Source organism: Pseudophryne corroboree, chromosome 11 (genome assembly GCF_028390025.1).
Source record: "Pseudophryne corroboree isolate aPseCor3 chromosome 11, aPseCor3.hap2, whole genome shotgun sequence".
Lineage (NCBI taxonomy): Eukaryota > Metazoa > Chordata > Amphibia > Anura > Myobatrachidae > Pseudophryne > Pseudophryne corroboree.
In genome coordinates this window covers 197402340-197425157 of record NC_086454.1, presented here as the reverse complement: position 1 = coordinate 197425157, position 22818 = coordinate 197402340, and the positions used below count along the sequence as shown (strand labels likewise).

Genomic DNA, 22818 nt, shown 5'->3' with positions numbered 1-22818 from the left:
AAAGAAGAAAAATAATTGCAATGAGGTAGTTGTATGACTAAGCCAAGCGACACAAACAATTGGCCCATCTAGGCGTGGCACTGCAGTGGCAGACAGGAGGGCAGATATAAAAAAAAGGCCCCAAACAGCACATCATGCAAAGAAGAAAAAAAGGTGCACCGAGGTTGCTGTATGACTAAGCTAAGTGACACAACCACCTGGCCCATCTAGTAGTGTCACGCAGTGTCTGAATGTCGAGAGTGGGCCGCAATTGTTCGGTCCACTGACAGCATCTCCAGCACGCTCCAGTAACTTTTAAAAAATTCTGCAATTGGTGGACTTTTACGGCAGTACCCCAGGACTAATACAGCAGTACCCCTGGACTCATACGGCAGTGTCACATAGGATGTCACTTTTCAAAAACTAGGCCCCAAACAGCAACTCATGCAAAGATGTCGAAGAGGTGCAATGAAGTAGCTGTATGACTAAGACAAGCGACTGAAACAATTCCAACTGGAATTATATGTCCAAATCACTGGAATTATACGTCCAAATCACTGGAAATAATTGGCAAGATCACTGTAATTAATAATTATAAATCACTGGAATTAATTGGCAAAATCACTGGAATTATACGTCCAAATCACTGGAATGAAATGGCAAAATCTCGCTATCGCCTGCCTAGTGAAATGGAATCTACTGTAGATGGGATTTGTTACCAGGGACACAATACCTCCATCAATTGTCTAAATCCCACTGCACTAATGGCGGATACCGGGCGCACATCTAACACCAACATAAGTGTCAAGGCCTCAGTTATAAGGGCTTCCATCTTCATGTGAAGCTGAACCACTAGTCATGAACATAGGCCAGGGCCTCAGCCGTTCTTGCCACTCCGTGTCGAAACTGGCATATTGACAAGTTTACGTTTCTCCTCAGACAATTTAAATTTCTTTTTTTTGGGTCTTTTTACTGAACCTTGGCTTTTTGGATTTTACATGCCCTCTACTATCACATTGGGCATCGGCCTTGGCAGACGACGTTGATGGCATTTCATTGTCTCAGCCATGACTAGTGGCAGCAGCTTCAGCACTAGGAGGAAGTGATTCTTGATCTTTCCCTATTTTATCCTCCAAATATTTGTTCTCCATTATTTTTTGGGAGTTATATAAGACAATATGCGGCACAGGAATGACTGTAATGATTGATGACCAGGACATTACCACTGGTCTGATGCAGCACAACACAGCAACACTGTAAGGGACTTGTTGTTATTATTATTATACGGCAGCAGTGGACATATAGCAGCAGCGTATACCACTGTGACTGCCTCGTCACTGGAATGACTGATGGACAGGACACTACCACTGGTCTAATGCAGCACAATACAACAACACTGTAAGGGACTTGTGGTTGTTATTATTATTATTATTATTATAATACTGTAGCAGTGGACATATAGCAGCAGCATATATAGGTTGAGTATCCCTTATCCAAAATGCTTGGGACCAGAGGTATTTTGGATATGGGATTTTTCCGTATTTTGGAATAATTGCATACCATAATGAGATATCATGGTGATGGGACCTAAATCTAAGCACAGAATTCATTTATGTTTCATATACACCTTACACACACAGCCTGAAGGTCATTTAATACAATATTTTTATTAAATTTGTGAATTAAACAAAGTTTGTGTACATTGAGCCATCAAAAAACAAAGGTTTCACTATCTCATTCTCACTCAAAAAAGTCTGTATTTCGGAATATTCCGTATTTCGGAATATTTGGATATGGGATACTCAACCTGTATCGTCACTGGAAGTACTGATGGACAGGACACTACCACTGGTCTGATGCAGCACAACACAACAACACTGTAAGGGACTTGTGGTTGTTGTTGTTATTATTATTATTATTATTATTATTATAATACTGTAGCAGTGGACATATAGCAGCAGCGTATATCGTCACTGGAATGACTGATGGACAGGACACTACCACTGGTCTGATGCAGCACAACACAACACCACTTTATACAGCTACACTGGATATATGGCAGCAGAGGACACCAACACTGTGACTGGCTGGATTGATGCAGCACAATACACTGACTACACTGGACTGGACAGCACAACACAGCACCACTTTATACAGCTACACTGGAGACATGGCAGCAGAGGACACCAACACTGTGACTGGCTGGACTGATGCAGCACAATACACTGACTACACTGGACTGGACAACACAACACAGCACCACTTTATACAGCTACACTGGATATATGGCAGCAGAGGACACCAACACTGTGACTGGCTGGACTGATGCAGCACAAAACACTGACTACACTGGACTGGACTGAGCAGCACAACACAGCACAAGACTCGCCACCCCACTTTCCCGCCCCCACACAGACACTGAACACTGAGGACACGTCCTCTCAATACACTCTCCGAGACTGGAGTGAAAATGGCCGCGACGCGCGGCTCCTTATATGGAAGCGAAATCCCGCGAGAATCCGACAGCGGGATGATGACATTTTGCCGTGTTCGGGTTTCCGAGTCAGGCGGGAAAACCCGAGCCTGGCTCGGAACCGAACTCGGAAGGCAAAGTCCGGTAGGGTTCGGTTCTCTGAGAACCGAACCCGCTCATCTCTATAAAAAAAAACTGACAATTTCGGAACGTTTTTTTTTTGGGGGGGGGGGAATTGTCAGTTAAGTGGTTAATATTCTGTTCCATAGCAGTGCCCAAGTCAGATTTGCCTACTCTCCCAGAACGGCCGGGAGGCTCCTGAAAATAGGATAGCCCTCTCGGCCCCCCTGAAGAATAGGTAAGTCTCCCGATTGTTGCAGCGCCCCCTAACTTGGCCGCCCACTTTGCAAGTGAAGTGGGCGGCCCGTGCAGCTGAATCGCAGCCGCTTCTGTACAATGCATGTAATATTGGTATTATATGGCAGGGATCATGGTTACAATGATGTCATCACTGTCACCACGTGTCATATGCAGCATCAGCAAATCTGTCAGTTCAGCTTTCAGCATTGATCAAGCACTTGGATGCAGCTGCTGCTCTCTCTTCTTTGTATTTCAGGTTGTTCCTGGTAATTAGGATACTAGCTGCACAGCTTATGTGGTGTAACTCATTAACTAATATTACTCATGTTTTGCTGGTTATTCTTATGACTTACCTCTTCAGTTTGTGGAACTACAGGTCACAGCTAGGTCCTGCATAGTTCTCTCCCACTGCCTCCTGCATTCAGCAACTGACTCCACAGGTGTCTGCATTCTGTAATTACAGCTGGTTACCTGAATCCTACTATTCAGTCTGTCAGCCTGCTCAGTGTGCACTGCAGCTGCATGATATATCAATTACTGGGGGGCCTGTCTGGTGCTCTCAGCTAATTGTTCCAGCTTGTTCTTTTAAGTCTCTCAATCCCAAGATGAAATGCCAGTTATAGCTCATGCTTCCTGTGTTCAGCTCCATGGTTCATGTCTCTGGTTCCAGCTATCTGTCCAATGGGTTTTGACTTGTTCCTGCATTGAATTCCAGCTTCACCACCTTGCTGACGAACTTAGTCTGCCGACTACCGTTACCCTGCCTCCACGTGTCTGCACCCCAGTCCGTCCGTGTACCGCTACCCCCTGTGTCTCTCCTAGAGTTCCTACTGTTGTCCCATCTCCACGGCCTCAGTATACCTGTGTGCATCCTGCCACCTTCTCCAGTTCCTGCTTGTTCCTGCGTACCCCTGCGGTATGTCACATACATCTGGACTATCATACAACACCTCTGACATAACTCTAGTCCAGTTCAGGTATCTAGTAACCCAAACAGGGGGCCTCGACCTGCACGTCGGGAGCCGCGAAGCCCATATCCCCTTGCGGGGTTCCCTGGTGAAAACCTCCCGGCGTGTTAGACTCCGCGCCTCTGTTCTGGGTAACGTCAACTACTTGGTACCTGACCCCACGTTCCAGATTCTGCACCAAGTCTCTGACATTCAACCGGTCCCTGACATTGATCCCAAATTCCAGATTCTGCACCAAGTCTCTGACATTCACCCAGTCTCTGACACCACGCAGCATACAGCATCATTTGCATAGGCCCACCCTCACTCCGCCCCCGATAATGCATCCTAACTCCCCCCGTGCCCCTGCTGAGCCGACCTGGCTGCTCTCACCCGGAGACAGCCAGGAAGTCATCAACTATGGCCCTAGTTCATTTTCTGAACCATAGTAAGGTAGTGCCTTAATTAATGTTATTCCCCATACTAGTTCCCTAGTTTATTTTATGAAGCATAGTAGTTTCCTAGTTCATGTTATGTCACATTTTAGGGCTGCCAGTACACATTATAACAGTACCCTGATACACAGTGGGGTCTATTCATGAAGCAGTGAAAAATGTGGAGAATTGAACCAGTAGAGAAGTTGCCCATGTCAACCAATGAGCTGCTATTTATCATTTTATAGAATGCACTTTATGGGTGGTATTCAAATTATTTATCATGCCCAATCTCCTTTCTAAAGTGACCACAATTAAAGCACATATCGCGCCCATAGTAATCAGATTTAGCTGCGTAATGGGTTGGGTGCCCTTGCTACCGCAGGGGTAGCGAGCAGAAATTATTATACCACGCCCATCAGCAGAAACAGAACGGGTATGGAAGGAGGTGAAAATAATTGAATACTGCCCTATGAATGTTACCTCAACACTGATTGGTTGCCACGGGCAACTTCTCCACTGGCTCACTTCTCTACTCTTTTCACTGCTTCATGAATAAACCCCATTATGACATACAGTGTCCCTAGCAGGACGTAACTAGGTGTGTGCCGATGATGCATTGCCCGCAGCGCTACTGCAGTGAAGGCGCACCATCTGACATCACACCTCCCGTATGGCCGTTTTCGTCACTACTTTAAGTCGTTGCGCCGCCGCTTGTGTCCTGCCTCGTGTCCCTGCCACTAAGTGCTGTCGTACATAGCTGCCAAGTGGAAGCGCGCACCTTACCGCTGCCCTGCTACCGCCGTGCTTGAGTCCCGGCGCCGCCGCCACAGCTAAGTCCAGTGGTGTGTGCAAGGGTCTTGCGCAGCCGGCAAGTGAGAGCAGCATCCCTCCACTCAGAGGCTGAGTACTGCTGGCGCTGCCGGCTGTCACCTGCTGCCGCTGGCCAGGGCTGCAAAGAGGCGACGTACCCCCCCACTCCATCCCTGAGGCTAGGTTGTTCCGCCGGCGGTGTGTAGCTGCTGCCGGAGCGCGTTGTGTGGATGGTGGATCGTGGCCTACCCCCAGGCAAGTAAAAAAGGGTGACTCTGCTGTCGTAATGTGTAAAATGGTGACTCTGCTGCTGTAATGTGTAAAAGGGGACTATACCTGCTGTACAGTGTAAAAGGGAGCTCTGCCTAACGTAATGTGTAAAAGGGAGCTCTACCTAACGTAATGTGTAAAAGGGAGCTCTGTGGCCATGCCCCTTCCCGATGAAGTCACGCCCCCATATTTTTGGCATGCGCGTTGACCTTGTTTTGTATATGGGGGGGGCGCGCCAATGCTGTTTCTCGCACACAGCGCTAAAATGTCTAGTTACGGCACTAGTCCCTAGTTTATATTAGGTCACAATACAGTGCCCCTAGTCCATATTATACCACACTATATTGCTTCCACTTCATATTGTGCAACATTATAGTGCCCCAGTTCATATTATGTAACATTATAATGCCCTGCAGTTCATTTTATTACTCATTACAATGAGCAGGTCCAGGGGTATGTCTAGCTATATTGCAGGCTCTAAGGCAAGAGTTTGTAACTGTCCCTATGTATCACCCAAAGGTGAAAAATTTATATAGCACATGTACCTTTGACAGGGAAGGCGGGCCCCTCTCAGCTCTGGGCCCAGGGTTGAAAATGTTTCACGGGCCTATATTGAGAAGGGGAGGGGCTGCGACCAGTGCCATGTGGGTGTGTGCACCCCTACACTATCAGACCCACTGTCTCTCAAAATACATAAAAATAGAAACAGTTCAACATTTTGTGACAAAACTAGAAATATCATTTTAATACCTATGATTTATGGCTGACCGAGTGGCCAACTAGGTGGCTTGTTATCATCATACTGTCATGATGATGGGTCTATTTTTATGTGGAGGCCTTGAGCTGTAGCTCCATCTGCCCTATTGTTAATCTGGCTTGGTCTATGCCCATATAAGCTGCACTCCCTGCACCTATAGCTTTAAATTAAATCAAATTGTGTTCAAATATGCAGATTTTATGTACATTCTCTAAATTAAATGTGTTTATCATGATATTTCATTCATTATAACTTTTTCTTTTCTACTGTCCATATTTCTTACGTCCTAGAGGATACTGGGGTTCCATTTAGTACCATGGGGTATAGACAGGGCTGGTTCCTCCCTCTATGCCCCTCCTACCAGACTCAGTTTAGAAAATGTGCCCCGGAGGTGCCGATCATGCTTATGGAAGCTCCTGAAGAGTTTTCTGCATTTATTTTATATGTTTGTTATTTTCAGGCAGGGCTGGTTGGCACCAGCCTGCCTGCTGGGTTAATGGTCCAGTTCCCTGCTGACAGGACACTGAGCTACTGAGGGAACTATTCGCAAGCCCCACCACGGCGAGCGTACATTCCCGCAGCACTCCGCCACCCCTAACAGAGCCAGAAGAAAGAAGAGTGGTGAGTTCTAAGCCGGGTCGCCGGCCATTATGGCGGCATGAGGGTAAGGAGACGCACGGCTTCTAACCGGGGCAGAATGCGTCTCCAGACACAGTACACAGCTGCGTCTCAGAACACTGTACACAGTACCCACACTGGCAAAAACAGCCTTAAAACGGTTTTCTCTCCATTTTAAGCAACAGATTACCGCAGCCAGTATAAAAAAAGCGGGAAGACCGCGTGCCATTGAAGGGGCGGGGCTTCACTATGAGAGGATCCAGCAGCTCACCAGTGCCATTTTCCCTCTGCAGTGGACACAGACGCTGACTGACAGAAACGTGCAGCTCCTCCAGTGTGACTCCAGATTACCTCAGCGGTACCAGGGGGTCATAGCAGGTGGGGAGCAATTATTAGTGTACTAAGTCCCCTATCAGTGTGCTTAGTCTGCGACCCGGCTAAGCTTGGCATTAGCGATAAGGGTGCGGTGGGGGCTGGCTCCAAATTACTCTGTGTCTGCATGAAGGGCTCTTTGTGGGTTAATTGTGCTTAACCTTTTCGTGTGTGTGTGCTGTCACAGTTACATTATGTCAGGCAAAGAGTGTGTTTCTTGTACAGCAGAGTGTTCCTCTTCACCAGGGGGCTCACTACTGGGTACTTTAGGGCAGTACACCTTCCCAGAATAGTGGGGCTGAACCGGAATGGGTTAATTCCATTAAGGGAAGGATCTCAAATATTTCTACAAAGCTATCCCACAATGAGAAAGAGGCGCAATACTTAAGATAGACTGTGGATGAGTTTATGAATAGAGACCCAGTCCTCAAACCAGCATCTCAATCCCCTCCCATTTGTCCGCAAAAACAATTTCCGGCCCATATCCTGCAGTCTGACTCTGACACTGATGGGTCAGACATGGAGGAGAGCGAGGTGGATTTGGAGGAGGGGGGGGGGGGGATGCTTCTCTGTCACAGGGAATAGAGGCTCTTATAGAGGCTATCAGAGATGTTCTGCAAATTCCTGATAAGGTGTCAGATAAGTGTGAGGAATCTTATTTTAATGTAAAAAAGAAGTTCTCAGTCACTTTTCCTGCATCAAAGGAATTGAATACCCTGTTTGACGAACTGTAGGCTAATCCTGATAAGAAATTTCAAATCCCTAAAAGGTTGCTCTCATCTTTTCCTTTTCCTCAGGAGGATAGGAAAAAATGGGAAAATACACCAATAGTGGATGCATCAGACTCTAGGCTGTCACGTAAAATTGTATTGCCTGTCCCTGGTGCAGACTCCCTAAAGGATACGGCTGATCGTAAAATTGAGACTACACTCAAATCATTCAACACAGCTGCTGGGGTGGCCCAGAGACCCACTATTGCATGTGCATGGATCACAAAAGCCATTGCTAAATGGTCAGGTAACCTAATTCAGGGGTTAGATTCCTTGTCTAGGGGAGATGTTGTTTTACTCCTACAGCATATACAGGACTCTGCAAACTTTATGGTTAATGGTTATGCTTAATGCACGCACCACCGCTATGGCAGTGTCAGCACGCAGGGGCTTGTGGCTACGCCATTGGACTGCTGATGTGGATGCCAGGAAAGGCGTGGAAGGTCTACCGTTCACAGGAGAGTCCTTGTTTGGAGATGAACTAGACAAATGGATCTCCAAAGATACTGCGGGTAAGTCTACGTATCTTCCTTCTGCAGCTCCCCTAGCCAGGAAAGCTTATTCAGCTTCAAATTTACAGTCCTTTCGGACAGCCAAATTTAAGGGACAATCCAGAGGTGCTTCTACGGCCTCCAGAGGCGCAAGAGGTAAACCACGCAAACCAGCAACTGCAGGTGTTCAGGAACAGAGCTCAGGCTCTGCTTCCTCAAAGCATTCAGTATGATGGTGGACCGCGAGGCCTGGAGGTCTTTCAGGTGGGAGCCCTACTACAATTATTCAGTCACATCTGGTCAGGTTCATACCGGGATCCCTGGGTAATAGATCTTATTTCCCAGGGCTACAGACTGGGGTTCCAAGAGCTCCCACCCCACAGATTCTTCAAATCAGGCTTACCAGCTATACAAGAGGCAAGTATAACTTTACAGCAGGCCATCCAAAAACTGGTACAGATTAAAGTCATTGTTCCAGTTCCAGCTTGTCTACACAACAAAGGGTACTATTCCAACTTGTTTGTAGTACCGAAACCGAACGGTTTGGTACGACCAATTCTGAACCTCAAGTCCGTGAACCTGTTTTTCAGAGTATTCAAGTTCAAGATGGAGTCTCTGAGAGCGGTGATCTCAGGTCTGGAGGAAGGGGAATTCCTTGTGTCTCTGGATATCAAGGATGCTTAGGAACAAAGGGTGCAGGTGCACCATACACCATTAAAATTATTATAACCGTAATATAATATTTGAGGTTCTTGGCATATATTGGCCAGTATATGAGCCTGCCCACCTGCTTCACGGTGACCTCATCGGACAGGTCCCTAACACTATAGGGGTTCACCTCCCACCCACTGCCTCTCATGATTTTAAACAGGGAACCAGCACATTCTGACTGCACAAAAGACACAGGTATGATCCTTTTAATTATATACAAAGTCAGTTTGGGGGTGAGCTTTTGGGGCGTGGGGCTCCCTGTATTGCTCTGGCTCGGCCACCTTGGGGCATCACCACCTTACATTTACTTTTAACTTTTAACACTTATATCACATTGTGTTTGTTTTATATTTATGTCGCTTTTTTCACATATCTCTTACACTTATAACACTGCTCAGCTAAACTTCACATTCTGATACTTTACTGCTGTCCTCCTCTTTTCTTTTATATTCAGCAGCCTCTTTCATTTGCTTAACACTGATCTTTCACTCCTATCCTTTTCTGTGTGATGCCCTGGGGTGGTTTAGCTGGGGTGGTCTGGGGGTGCTCTGCGTCCCGGAGGTGAACCCCTATAGTGTTAGGGACCTGTCCGATGAGGTCACCGTGAAGCAGGTGGGCAGGCTCATATACTGGCCAATATATGCCAAGAACCTCAAATATTATATTACGGTTATAATAATTTTAATGGTGTATGGTGCACCTGCACCCTTTGTTCCTATGTTGTAGTACTACAGTACTTAGTCCCAGCAAGGTAGCACATCCCATTATAATAAGCCAGGGTGTGCAGTCCAGGCCCCGTTTCCATATAGTCTATATCAAGGATGCTTACCTTCACATTCCAATCTGGCCACCTCACCAGGCTTATCTACGGTTTGCACTACAGGACTGTCACTACCAGTTTCAGGTCCTGCCATTTGGTCTCTCCACGGCATCGAGGGTGTCCACCAAAGTGATGTCAGAGATGATGTTTATACTCCGCATGCAGGGAGTGAACATTATTCCGTACCTGGACGATCTTCTGATAAAGGCGCCGTCCAGGGAGAGGTTGCTGGACAGCATTGGCCTCTCAACCAAACTTCTCCAGGATCACAGGTAGATTCTGAACCTTCTGAAATCTCACCTAAAGCCAACACGGAGGCTCCCATTCCTGGGAATGATACTGAACACGGAGTCGCAGAAAGTGTTCCTTCCATTGGAAAAGGCATTGGTAATCCAGCCGATGGTTCAGGATGTCCTGAAGCCAACCCGGATATCGGTGCATCTATGTATTCGCCTTCTGGGGAAAATGGTGGCCTCTGACGAGGTGCTTCAATACGGAAGGTTTCACGCAAGACCCTTCCAGCTCGATCTGTTGGACAAATGGTCCGGATTGCATTTTCACATGCACCAGAGGATTCGTCTGTCGCCAAAAGCCAGGATCTCCCTTCTGTGGTGGCTACAGACCTCTCACCTCGTCGAGGGTCAGAGGTTCTGAATTCAGGACTGGATCCTGTTAACCACAGATGCAAGCCTTAGAGGTTGGGGAGCAGTCACCCAGGGGGTGTAGTTTCAAGGAAGATGGTCAAGTCAGGAAGTTATCCTTCCAATCAACATTCTGGAACTCAGGGCCATATACAACGCCCTTCTGCAGGCCTCTTATCTTCTTCAGGATCGGGCCATTCAAGTCCAGTCGGGCAATGTAACGACAGTGACATACATAAACCAACAGCAGAGCAGCAATGTCAGAGGTGTCAAGAATTCTCCTCTGGGCAGAATAAAACGCTGTGGCATTGTTAGCGGTCTTCATTCCGGGAGTAGACAACTGGGAAGCAGACTTCCTCAGCAGACACAACCTGCACCCGGGAATGGGGCCTTCACCCGGAAGTGTTCAGGTGCTTGACACGTCGGTTGGAATATCCACAGGCAGTGGCGGTAGACGCCCTGACGACTCCATGGGTCTATCAGATGGTGTACGTGTTTCCTCCACTTCCTCTGATCCCAAGAATTGTCAAAAGAATAAAGAGGGAAAAGGTTCAAGCAATCCTCATTGTTCCGGACTGGCCAAGAAGGGCCTGGTACGCGGACCTTCTAGAGATGCTTCTCGAAGGATCCGTTGCCTCTACCTCTTCGCGAGGATCTTCTGCAACAGAGCCCATTCGTCTATCAGGACTTACCACGGCTACGTTTGATGGCATGGAAGTTGAACAGCTGATTCTAGCCAGAAGAGGGATCCCTAATAAAGTTATCCCGACTATGATCCAAGCCAGGAAGGGTGTAACGTCTAAACATTACCACCGTATTTGGAAGAAAAACGTCTTTTAGTGTGAGAGCAGAACTTATTCTGCGGTGGAATTTCCCCTGGGACGTTTCCTGTTTTTTTTTCTGCAGGCAGGTGTGGATGTGGGCCTACGTCTGGGCTCCATAAAAGTCCAGATTTTGGCCTTGTCCATTTTCTTTCAAACACAATTGACTTCTCTCCCTGACATCCAGACATTTTTGAAAGGTGTTCTGCACATACAATCTTCCCGGCACCTTGGGATCTCAATTTGGTGCTGCAGTTTATCCAAATGGACTGGTTTGAACCATTACAGGACGTTGACGTAAAGTACCTTACGTGGAAGACCGTCACACTGTTGGCCTTGGCTTCAGCAAGGCATGTGTCGGAGCTGGGGGATTTGTCTCACAAGAGTCCCTATTTAATTTTCCATGAGAACAGAGCTGAACTCAGGACTCGTCAGCAATTTCTTCCTAAGGTGGTGTCTGCGTTTCACATCAACCAACCCATTGTGGTCCCGGTTGTTACCGACATCTCTGTTACTTCAGTGTCTTTGGATGTTGTGAGGGCTTTGGAGGTGTATGTGAAGAGAACAGCTCGTTACAGGAAATCGGACTCGCTGTTTGTTCTTTACGATCCCAATAAGATTGGGTGTCCTGCTTCAAAGCAGTCAATTGCACGCTGGATCAGGCTCACTATCCAGCATGCTTATTCCACGGCAGGATTGCCGATTCCAAAATTTATACAGGCCCACTCGTCTAGGTCAGTGAGTTCTTCTTGGGCGTCTGCCCGCGGTGTCTTGGCTTTACAGCTCTGCCGAGCAGCTACTTGGTCTGGTTCGAACACGTTTGCAAAATTCTATAAGTTTGATACTTTGGCCTCTGAGGACCCTCAGTTTGGTCAATCAGTGCTGTGGGAACCTCAGCACTCTCCCACCTGGTTTGGGAGCTTTGGTACATCCCCATGGTACTAAATGGAACCCCAGTATCCTCTAGGACATAAGAGAAAATAGGATTTTTAATTACCTACCGGTAAATCCTTTTCTCGTAGACCATCGAGGATACGGGGTGCCTGCCTGGTGCTTCGTTCTACCTGCACTGTTACTTGGTTAAGTATTGTTGGTTCAGCTGTTGCTGTTCCTGTTTAAAGTTGTGTTAGCATAGCTTTCCTCTGTTTGTGTGTGCTGGTTCGGAATCTCACCATTATCTTTATCTATCCTTCTCTCAAAGTATGTCCGTCTACTCGGGCACAGTTTCCTAGACTGAGTCTGGTAGGAGGAGCATAGAGGGAGGAGCTAGCCCACACTATCAAATTCTTAAAGTGCACATGGCTCCTATTGGTACTAAATGGAACCCCAGTATCCTCTACGGACTATGAGAAAAGGATTTACTGGTAGGTAATTAAAATCTTATTTTTTCCTCTTAGGAATCTCGAGGCCACAAAAAGCTCCTTGCCGTGGCTCCTATTGACCTGCGTAAGTTTGCAGCCATCAGTTCTGCTCCTCGAGAGGTGAAGCTACCACTCACTCCACGTTCTGTCAAGGTTGTGTCGGCATCACTCACCGTCACTATTACCTGCAGTTTGCTGCGAGAAGGCAAAGCTACGTGAGTACAATAGGGCAAAACAAATGTTTAGATGTGGTGATGGAACCAAAATTTCGTATGTATTTAAATATTCTTTTCTTATGATCAATGTTGGAAATTGTCCACTACTTATGTGAAAGGATGATATAGCTCACTATTTGAATCTATAATTTCTTAAAGTAAAATCAGTTCCTCATGTAACTTCCTCTCAAGTACTCATTGGCGTTTCTATAATGGGTGCAGTGTGTGCGGTGCACATGGGCCCCTGGGTCCAGGGTGGCCCACACCACACCCACTTAATATACTTACCATTCCGGAGTCCTGCTGCGACTACCCTCTAGTGCAGACATAAATCACTTGGAAAATGGACGCCGAGGCCATTTCTGAGTGATTTGCGCATGCGTACTGGAGATGTCCCCGGGAACAAGGCGCGGGTGCCATGTTCCCGGAAAAACTGAGCATGCGTAGTAGAGTCTACTTGCTGCTGGAGAGAAGGTGGCCCGCGACAGAGACTGCATGCGGGTCTCCTACTCTCTTAAAACGCCCCTGCAGGTACTGTTGTCACTTTTCTAATGTCCCACAACTAAGATTATGCACAAGAATAAAAATAAAGATTACAAGCAGTCACAATAACCAACAGGTATTATAAATCATAGTATTCCTTTCTAGTGTTATGTATTATAATAATAAGCATTATATACTGTGTGAATAAGTGCAATAATAGAAGGTAATTGTTACTGAATAGTAGTTTAGTAAATTCTTGATTTTAATTTTTCTATTTATCCAATAATGTTCAATCAAATGATATTTGCTGTATCCGATATATGTACAATTATAGCAATTGTTTTGTACCCATAATCAGATTCCATTCCAAAAGTTGATTAGTTAATTAATTTAGTTGTGCATAACTGAAATTCATTTTGTTGCACTTCATCAGTAGTCATCGTGTCCCGTCGTTATGCTGTTTGCTGGAGAGATGTGCGGCTGATGTCTTGGGTGCTATTTCATTCCCCCCTTACTAGTTGATTCTTAGAGTTGTGTTGAAGTGGTCCTGGTTGTGAGGGATGAACAGCCCTGGCAATATTTGTGTGGCTCAGAAGCAGCCTTCAGTGTAACAAACTAGAGTAACAATTTACTTCTGGTCTGTAAAATTTGTTTTGAACCTGAAAATGTAAAGTTGAAGCTTACGAGACACAATATATGCTCCATTCCGTATTACTACTTGTGTTTTGTTCTGACAATGATTCGATAATGATTAATGCAAAGCTACATGAGCTCAGCATGGCCTGATTCAGAGCACGAAAATCCCTAAAAACTCCTACTGCACATGCGTTTCAGAGAGTGTTGCGATTGTGGCAGCACACAGTATCAGCATGGAGAAGTGCTGGGGGATCCTAGGTGGTGACTGGGAAGGTAGCTGAGCAGCATACTTAGATGGTGAATGTACACGTTTTGATGGTGCGACCAATGGTCACATCTAAAGACGCACCAGGTGGTCTTGCAGCATCTACAGACGCTGACAGTGGGTGTCTCAGTCCTTGTACGTTCAAATGCAGGGATTGACAGGGAAGGACCTTGTAGCAGCATTTGCAGAAACCCACAGACAGGTGACCGCAAAAAGACACATCTGTGTCATACTGTGAATCAGGCCCTGTGTGTTCATTTGAAATAAAATCTTCCCAGTTCAAGGAATCACTTATTTTACTGCAATTATTTTTGTTTTCCAGATATACTGATAATCCAGCCTGCTAATGGGTTAATATATGTGTCATACTCTAGTTACTGCTGGAAATGCCAGACATTTATTCTACAATTTTCCATGACTGTGTGGCAGCTCTGGTATTCAGAGTCTGCAAATTTAATTTAATGTCAACAGTGCAACTTAAATGACTGCTGCTACTTATATGTGGAAGTGGAAACAGATTTTTTTTCTAGATGAACCAATGTTCAAAGCAGTTTCCTAAGAACCAGCACTATTACTGGCTGTCTCCATTGTGAGTAGTTGATACTGTAGGTATCTTTAATACTGGGAATTGGAAATATGCAGAGAATTAAGACTTACTGTGCAGAATATCTGAAATTAACATGACATTACTATATGTTCCTATTCGATGTTTAGTCTTTTATACTCCTAGAGATGTTCCTGTAACTCGCTCTGTAATTGTCCACTAGAGATGATGACATGCAAAGTATTGCCAGTCTCCTGAGTCTAAAGCCGTCAGACATTGCAGACTTGGATGACTTCAATGAGGAAGAAGAGGAGGAAAAGTCTCAGAGACAGAATCGCAGTTCTTTAGGAACAATGCCTCGAGGTGATTATTCATTCAAGTCCCTTCACTATCATTTTACTCCATTTCATCTCTGCGCAAGAACATGGACTTGCTGATCTTCCATCCAGATAACTAACATCTTTCCTATTGGATAATTAAAATTAATTCAGCCCTGTGATGGCCAGGCTTTTACCAAGTACCGCTGTGACAGGTAGTCCACACTACAGATTTCCAGCCCCAACTGGCAGAACCAAGCTGAATGAGATTTTTTTTTTTTACATTCATTTTCTTTTAAAACATTTATAGCATTAGTCATCACCATCATCATGTTTATTGGTGTATTTAGTATGCAGACACATTACACAATATTTTGAGCTACAGTACATGTTTCTGAAGATACAGTATGGGCAAACATAAGAGGCATAGGGGCAGATGTATTAAGCCTGGGGAAATGATAAAGCAGTGATAAGTGCAAGGTGACAATGCACCAGCCAATCAGCTCCAATATGTAAATTTACAGTTAGGAGCTGATTGGCTGGTGTGTTATCACCTTGCTCTTATCACCAGAGCCAGATTTAGGGATCAGGCCGTCCCTAGGCACAATGATATTGCCCCCCACCACCACCCCACAAGCACAATGATATCGCCCGCTGTACATCCAAACTCACCCCATTCCCCAGGGCTTAAAAACTCACCAGCTGTACCTTTGCTCAGGTGCTTGGTGCTTCTATAGCCATTCCTCCCGACCCGCCTGTCCGTTCGCCCTCCATCCCCTGCTGCTCTAATGTGGTGGCAGGAGGGGAGTATGCCGTGCTGCGCCGCTGCTCTGATGCGGGGGGAGGGGTGGGTACTGCTGTATACACATTGTGTCAGGTAGAGCTTCTTATACACATTAAGCCAGATCGAGCCTCTTATACACGTTGCGCCAGGTTGTGCCAGTTATACACATTGCACCAGGTAGCCCCTTATACACATTGCGCCTGGTAGCCCCTTATACGCATTGCACCACGTAGCCCCTTATACACATTGCACCAGGTAGCCCCTTATAAATATTGCACCAGGTAGCCCGTTATACACGTTGCACCAGATAGCCCATTATACACGTTGTACCAGGTAGCCCATTATAGATGTGGCACCAGGTAGCCTCTTATTCACATTGCGCCAGGTATCCCCTTATATACATTGCGCTAGGTAGCTCTTTATACACATTGCGCCAGGTAGCCCCTTTTTACACATTGCGCCAGGTACCCCTTGGACACATTGCACCAGGTTGCCCCTTTATACACTGCACCAGGTAGCCCTTTTACACACTCCACCGGGTAGCCCCAAGAGAGAGAGTGTGAGAGAGAGAGAGAGAGTGTGAGAGAGAGAGAGTGAGTGAATGAGTGAGTGTGTGTGTTTCATTCACCACCATCAGCGTTGACTCCAGTCTGTCCTTCTGGCTCCATGCTCTGACTTTACTTGTGCCCAGCGTGAATTGTGTAGTGGCGGTGGTGCGGGAGACTGCTGGGGGTGGGCCAGCGTGGTATGGGGAGCAGGTAGCGGGAGGCAGCTGGGGGGGTGCTGCCCAGCGTGTTGTGCAGTAAAGGAGGCGGCCAGGTGGGGTGCCGGCCAACGCGGTGTGGGGTGCAGCCAATGGTCGTGGATGTGGACGTGGTGTGGCCATTACATTGCGGTGCCCATGCAGTGACCCTCCTCCCCCTCCTCATCAGCAGCACTTAAGGTCTGAAGTGGAGGAGGTGATAGTAGAGGGGAGAGCGGCTCCTCCTCCCGCTCTGTCCAGGACTTACAGACTGGGGGCCGGGGCACTGTTTGGCAGCGGCATACAATTGAGTCAGTGTAACTCATTGTAATGCCAGCGGTTAGTGGGCCTCTTCACTGCGGCGGCCTGTGGGCTTGGAAATTCGGCACTGCTACAGTGCCACTGCTCTAATGCAAGGAGGGAGGTGGGACTTCCTTGCCGCCCCCAGCAGGTGCCGCCCGTAGGCACGTGCCTAGTGACAAATCCGGCACTGCTTATCACTGCTTTATCACTTCTCTAGGCTTAATACTTCTGCCCCATAGGAAGCTATGTACTAAGCCTTGGAGAGAGATAAAGTGTACAGAAATAAAGTACCAACCAACCATCTCCTAAATGCCATTTTTCAAACACAACTGTAACATGGCAGTTAGGAGCTGATTGGCTGGTACATTATCTATGTCCACTTTATCTCCCTCCAAGGCTTAGTACATAGACCTCATAATTTCTATCCTGCATTTTTATGTGTATGTTAAGCCACAAAAATGCACACTGTGCGAGTGATCAACATATATAAATATCTCAGCCTTTAACTAAAGAGAAAACAGACATATCGCCTATGAGTAGAAATAGATATAGTTAAGATATATATTTGTCTGGCATTTGTTTATTCAGGCCTATGCTTGTGTAGATCTAATATGTACGATTTTTAATAGAATTTTGTGAGGCATGCTATGGTTGTTGATAAATGTGATTTCTTAAACGTTAAGGGCCATTTAGCACATACTCTACCCTGTAAATAACATTACTACAAACTCACCAAAGTGACTCTTACTCTAGGGATAACTTTTTTAGAACCTAGGGGGTCATTCCGAGTTGATCGCTCGCTGCCGATTTTCGCAGCGCAGCGATCAGTTGAAAACATGGCATTTATTTATTTATTATTTATTTTTCTCTGACGTCCTAAGTGGATGCTGGGGACTCCGTCAGGACCATGGGGAATAGCGGCTCCGCAGGAGACAGGGCACAAAAGTAAAAGCTTTAGGATCAGGTGGTGTGCACTGGCTCCTCCCCCTATGACCCTCCTCCAAGCCTCAGTTAGGTTTTTGTGCCCGGCCGAGAAGGGTGCAATCTAGGTGGCTCTCCTAAAGAGCTGCTTAGAGTAAAAGTTTTATTAGGTTTTTTATTTTCAGTGAGTCCTGCTGGCAACAGGCTCACTGCAACGAGGGACTTAGGGGAGAAGAAGTGAACTCACCTGCGTGCAGGATGGATTGGCTTCTTAGGCTACTGGACACTAGCTCCAGAGGGACGATCACAGGTACAGCCTGGATGGGTCACCGGAGCCGCGCCGCCGACCCCCTTGCAGATGCTGAAGAGAGAAGAGGTCCAGAAATCGGCGGCTGAAGACTTCTCAGTCTTCATGAGGTAGCGCACAGCACTGCAGCTGTGCGCCATTGCTCTCAGCACACTTCACACCAACGGTCACTGAGGGTGCAGGGCGCTGGGGGGGGGCGCCCTGGGCAGCAATGAAAGTACCTATACTGGCTAAAAATACATCACATATAGCCTCTGGGGCTATATGGATGTATTTAACCCCTGCCAGGTTGTCAGAAAAACGGGAGAAGAAGCCCGCCGAAAAGGGGGCGGGGCCTATTATCCTCAGCACACAGCGCCATTTTCCCTCACAGAACTGCTGGTGGGAAGGCTCCCAGGCTCTCCCCTGCACTGCACTACAGAAACAGGGTTAAAACAGAGAGGGGGGGCACTTATTTGGCGATATGATTATATATTAAGATGCTATAAGGGAAAACACTTATATAAAGGTTGTCCCTGTATAATTATAGCGTTTTGGTGTGTGCTGGCAAACTCTCCCTCTGTCTCCCCAAAGGGCTAGTGGGGTCCTGTCCTCTATCAGAGCATTCCCTGTGTGTGTGCTGTGTGTCGGTACGTGTGTGTCGACATGTATGAGGACGATGTTGGTGAGGAGGCGGAGCAATTGCCTGTAATGGTGATGTCACTCTCTAGGGAGTCGACACCGGAATGGATGGCTTATTTAGGGAATTACGTGATAATGTCAACACGCTGCAAGGTCGGTTGACGACATGAGACGGCCAACAAACAAATTAGTACCTGTCCAGGCGTCTCAAACACCGTCAGGGGCTTTAAAACGCCCATTTACCTCAGTCGGTCGACACAGACACAGACACGGACACTGATTCCAGTGTCGACGGTGAAGAAACAAACGTATTTTCCTTTAGGGCCACACGTTACATGTTAAGGGCAATGAAGGAGGTGTTACATATTTCTGATACTACAAGTACCACAAAAAAGGGTATTATGTGGGGTGTGAAAAAACTACCTGTAGTTTTTCCTGAATCAGATAAATTAAATGAAACACCCCTTAGGGTGGATAAGGCGCTCACACGCTTATCACAAGTGGCGATTCCGTCCCCAGATACGGCCGCCCTCAAGGAGCCAGCTGATAGGAGGCTGGAAAATATCCTAAAAAGTATATACACACATACTGGTGTTATACTGCGACCAGCGATCGCCTCAGCCTGGATGTGCAGCGCTGGGGTGGCTTGGTCGGATTCCCTGACTGAAAATATTGATACCCTTGACAGGGACAGTATTTTATTGACCATAGAGCATTTAAAGGATGCATTTCTATATATGCGAGATGCACAGAGGGATATTTGCACTCTGGCATCAAGAGTAAGTGCGATGTCCATATCTGCCAGAAGATGTTTATGGACACGACAGTGGTCAGGTGATGCAGATTCCAAACGGCACATGGAAGTATTGCCGTATAAAGGGGAGGAGTTATTTGGGGTCGGTCCATCGGACCTGGTGGCCACGGCAACAGCTGGAAAATCCACCTTTTTTACCCCAAGTCACATCTCAGCAGAAAAAGACACCGTCTTTTCAGCCTCAGTCCTTTCGTCCCCATAAGGGCAAGCGGGCAAAAGGCCAGTCATATCTGCCCAGGGATAGAGGAAAGGGAAGAAGACTGCAGCAGGCAGCCCATTCCCAGGAACAGAAGCCCTCCACCGCTTCTACCAAGTCCTCAGCATGACGCTGGGGCCGTACAAGCGGACTCAGGTGCGGTGGGGGGTCGTCTCAAGAGTTTCAGCACGCAGTGGGCTCACTCGCAAGTGGACCCCTGGAGCCTACAAGTAGTATCCCAGGGGTACAGATTGGAAATTCGAGACGTCTCCCCCTCGCAGGTTCCTGAAGTCTGCTTTACCAACGTCTCCCTCCGACAGGGAGGCAGTATTGGAAACAATTCACAAGCTGTATTCCCAGCAGGTGATAATCAAAGTACCCCTCCTACAACAAGGAAAGGGGTATTATTCCACACTATATTGTGGTACTGAAGCCAGACGGCTCGGTGAGACCTATTCTAAATCTGAAATATTTGAACACTTACATACAAAGGTTCAAATCAAGATGGAGTCACTCAGAGCAGTGATAGCGAACCAGGAAGAAGGGGACTATATGGTGTCCCTGGACATCAGGGATGCTTACCTCCATGTCCCAATTTGCCCTTCTCACCAAGGGTACCTCAGGTTCGTGGTACAGAACTGTCACTATCAGTTTCAGACGCTGCCGTTTGGATTGTCCACGGCACCCCGGGTCTTTACCAAGGTAATGGCCGAAATGTTGATTCTTCTTCAAAGAAAATGGACGATCTCCTGATAAGGGCAAGGTCCAGAGAACAGTTGGAGGTCGGAGTAACACTATCTCAAGTAGTTCTACGACAGCACGGGTGGATTCTAAATATTCCAAAATCGCAGCTGTTTCCGACGACACGTCTGCTGTTCCTAGGGATGATTCTGGACACAGTCCAGAAAAGGGTGTTTCTCCCGGAGAAGAAAGCCAGGGAGTTATCCGAGCTAGTCAGGAACCTCCTAAAACCAGGAAAAGTGTCAGTGCATCATTGCACAAGGGTCCTGGGAAAAATGGTGGCTTCTTACGAAGCGATTCCATTCGGCAGATTTCACGCAAGAACTTTTCAGTGGGATCTGCTGGAAAAATGGTCCGGATCGCATCTTCAGATGCATCAGCGGATAACCCTGTCTCCAAAGACAAGGGTGTTTCTTCTGCGGTGGCTGCAGAGTGCTCATCTATTAAAGGGCCGCAGATTCGGCATTCAGGACTGGGTCCTGGTGACCACGGATGCCAGCCTGAGAGGCTGGGGAGCAGTCACACAGGGAAAAAATTTCCAGGGAGTGTGATATAGTCTGGAGACTTCTCTCCACATAAATATACTGGAGCTAAGGGCAATTTACAATGCTCTAAGCTTAGCAAGACCTCTGCTTCAAGGTCAGCCGGTATTGATCCAGTGGGACAACATCAAGGCAGTCGCCCACGTAAACAGACAGGGCGGCACAAGAAGCAGGAGGGCAATGGCAGAAACTGCAAGGATTCTTCGCTGGGCGGAAAATCATGTGATAACACTGTCAGCAGTGTTCATTCCGGGAGTGGACAACTGGGAAGCAGACTTCCTCAGCAGGCACGACCTCCACCCGGGAGAGTGGGGACTTCATCGGGAAGTCTTCCACATGATTGTGAACCGTTGGGAAAGACCAAAGGTGGACATGATGGCGTCCCGCCTGAACAAAAAACTGGACAGGTATTGCGCCAGGTCAAGAGACCCTCAGGCAATAGCTGTGGACGTTCTGGTAACACCGTGGGTGTACCAGTCGGTGTATGTGTTCCCTCCTCTGCTTCTCATACCCAAGGTACTGAGAATTATAAGACGTAGAGGAGTAAGAACTATACTCGTGGCTCCGGATTGGCCAAGAAGGACTTGGTACCCGGAACTTCAAGAAATGCTCACAGAGGACTCATGGCCTCTGCCGCTAAGAAGGGACTTGCTTCAGCAAGTACCATGTCTGTTCCAAGACTTACCGCGGCTGCGTTTGACGGCATGGCGGTGGAACGCCGGATCCTAAGGGAAAAAGGCATTCCGGAAGAGGTCATTCCTACCCTGGTCAAAGCCAGGAAGGAGGTGACCGCACAACATTATCACCACATGTGGTGAAAATATGTTGCGTGGTGTGAGGCCAGGAAGGCCCCACGAAGAAATTTCAACTCGGTCGATTCCTGCATTTCCTGCAAACAGGAGTGTCTATGGGCCTCAAATTGGGGTCCATTAAGGTTCAAATTTCGGCCCTGTCAATTTTCTTCCAGAAAAAAATTGGCTTCAGTTCCTGAAGTCCAGAAGTTTGTCAAGGGAGTACTGCATATACAACCCCCTTTTGTGCCTCCAGTGGCACTGTGGGATCTCAACGTAGTTCTGGGATTCCTCAAATCACATTGGTTTAAACCGCTCAAATCTGTGGATTTGAAATATCTCACATGGAAAGTGACCATGCTGTTGGCCCTGGCCTCGGCCAGGCGAGTGTCAGAATTGGCGGCTTTGTCTCACAAAGCCCATATCTGATTGTCCATTCGGACAGGGCAGAGCTGCGGACTCGTCCCCAGTTTCTCCCTAAGGTGGTGTCAGCGTTTCACCTGCACCAGCTTATTGTGGTACCTGCGGCTACTAGGGACTTGGAGGACTCCAAGTTGCTAGATGTTGTCAGGGCCCTGAAAATATAGGTTCCAGGACGGCGTGAGTCAGGAAAACTGACTTGCTGTTATCCTGTAGGCACCCAAAAAACTGGGTGCTCTTGCTTCTAAGCAGACGATTGCTAGTTGGATGTGTAGTACAATTCAGCTTGCACATTCTGTGGCAGGCCTGCCACAGCCAAAATATGTAAATGCCCATTCCACAAGGAAGGTGGGCTCATCTTGGGCGGCTACCCGAGGGGTCTCGGCTTTACAACTTTGCCGAGCTGCTACTTGGTCAGTGGCATACCCTGGCTGAGGAGGACATGGAGTTCTCTCATTCGGTGCTGCAGAGTCATCCGCACTCTCCCGCCCGTTTGGGAGCTTTGGTATAATCCCCATGGTCCTGACGGAGTCCCCAG

At 47.3% G+C, this 22818-nt stretch overlaps 1 protein-coding gene across 5 annotated transcripts in view; it reads left to right on the top strand.

Annotated features, from left to right (window-relative positions):
* LOC134969314 (EH domain-binding protein 1-like protein 1) overlaps nt 1–22818 on the top strand; it is a 292891-nt gene that overhangs the window by 240954 nt on the left and 29119 nt on the right. For all 5 annotated transcript variants that reach the window (XM_063945182.1, XM_063945181.1, XM_063945179.1 and 2 more), the window contains exons 5-6: nt 12675–12853; nt 15005–15144. In XM_063945182.1, coding sequence (XP_063801252.1) covers nt 12675–12853; nt 15005–15144 — 319 coding nt within the window. The remainder of the gene's footprint in view (nt 1–12674; nt 12854–15004; nt 15145–22818) is intronic.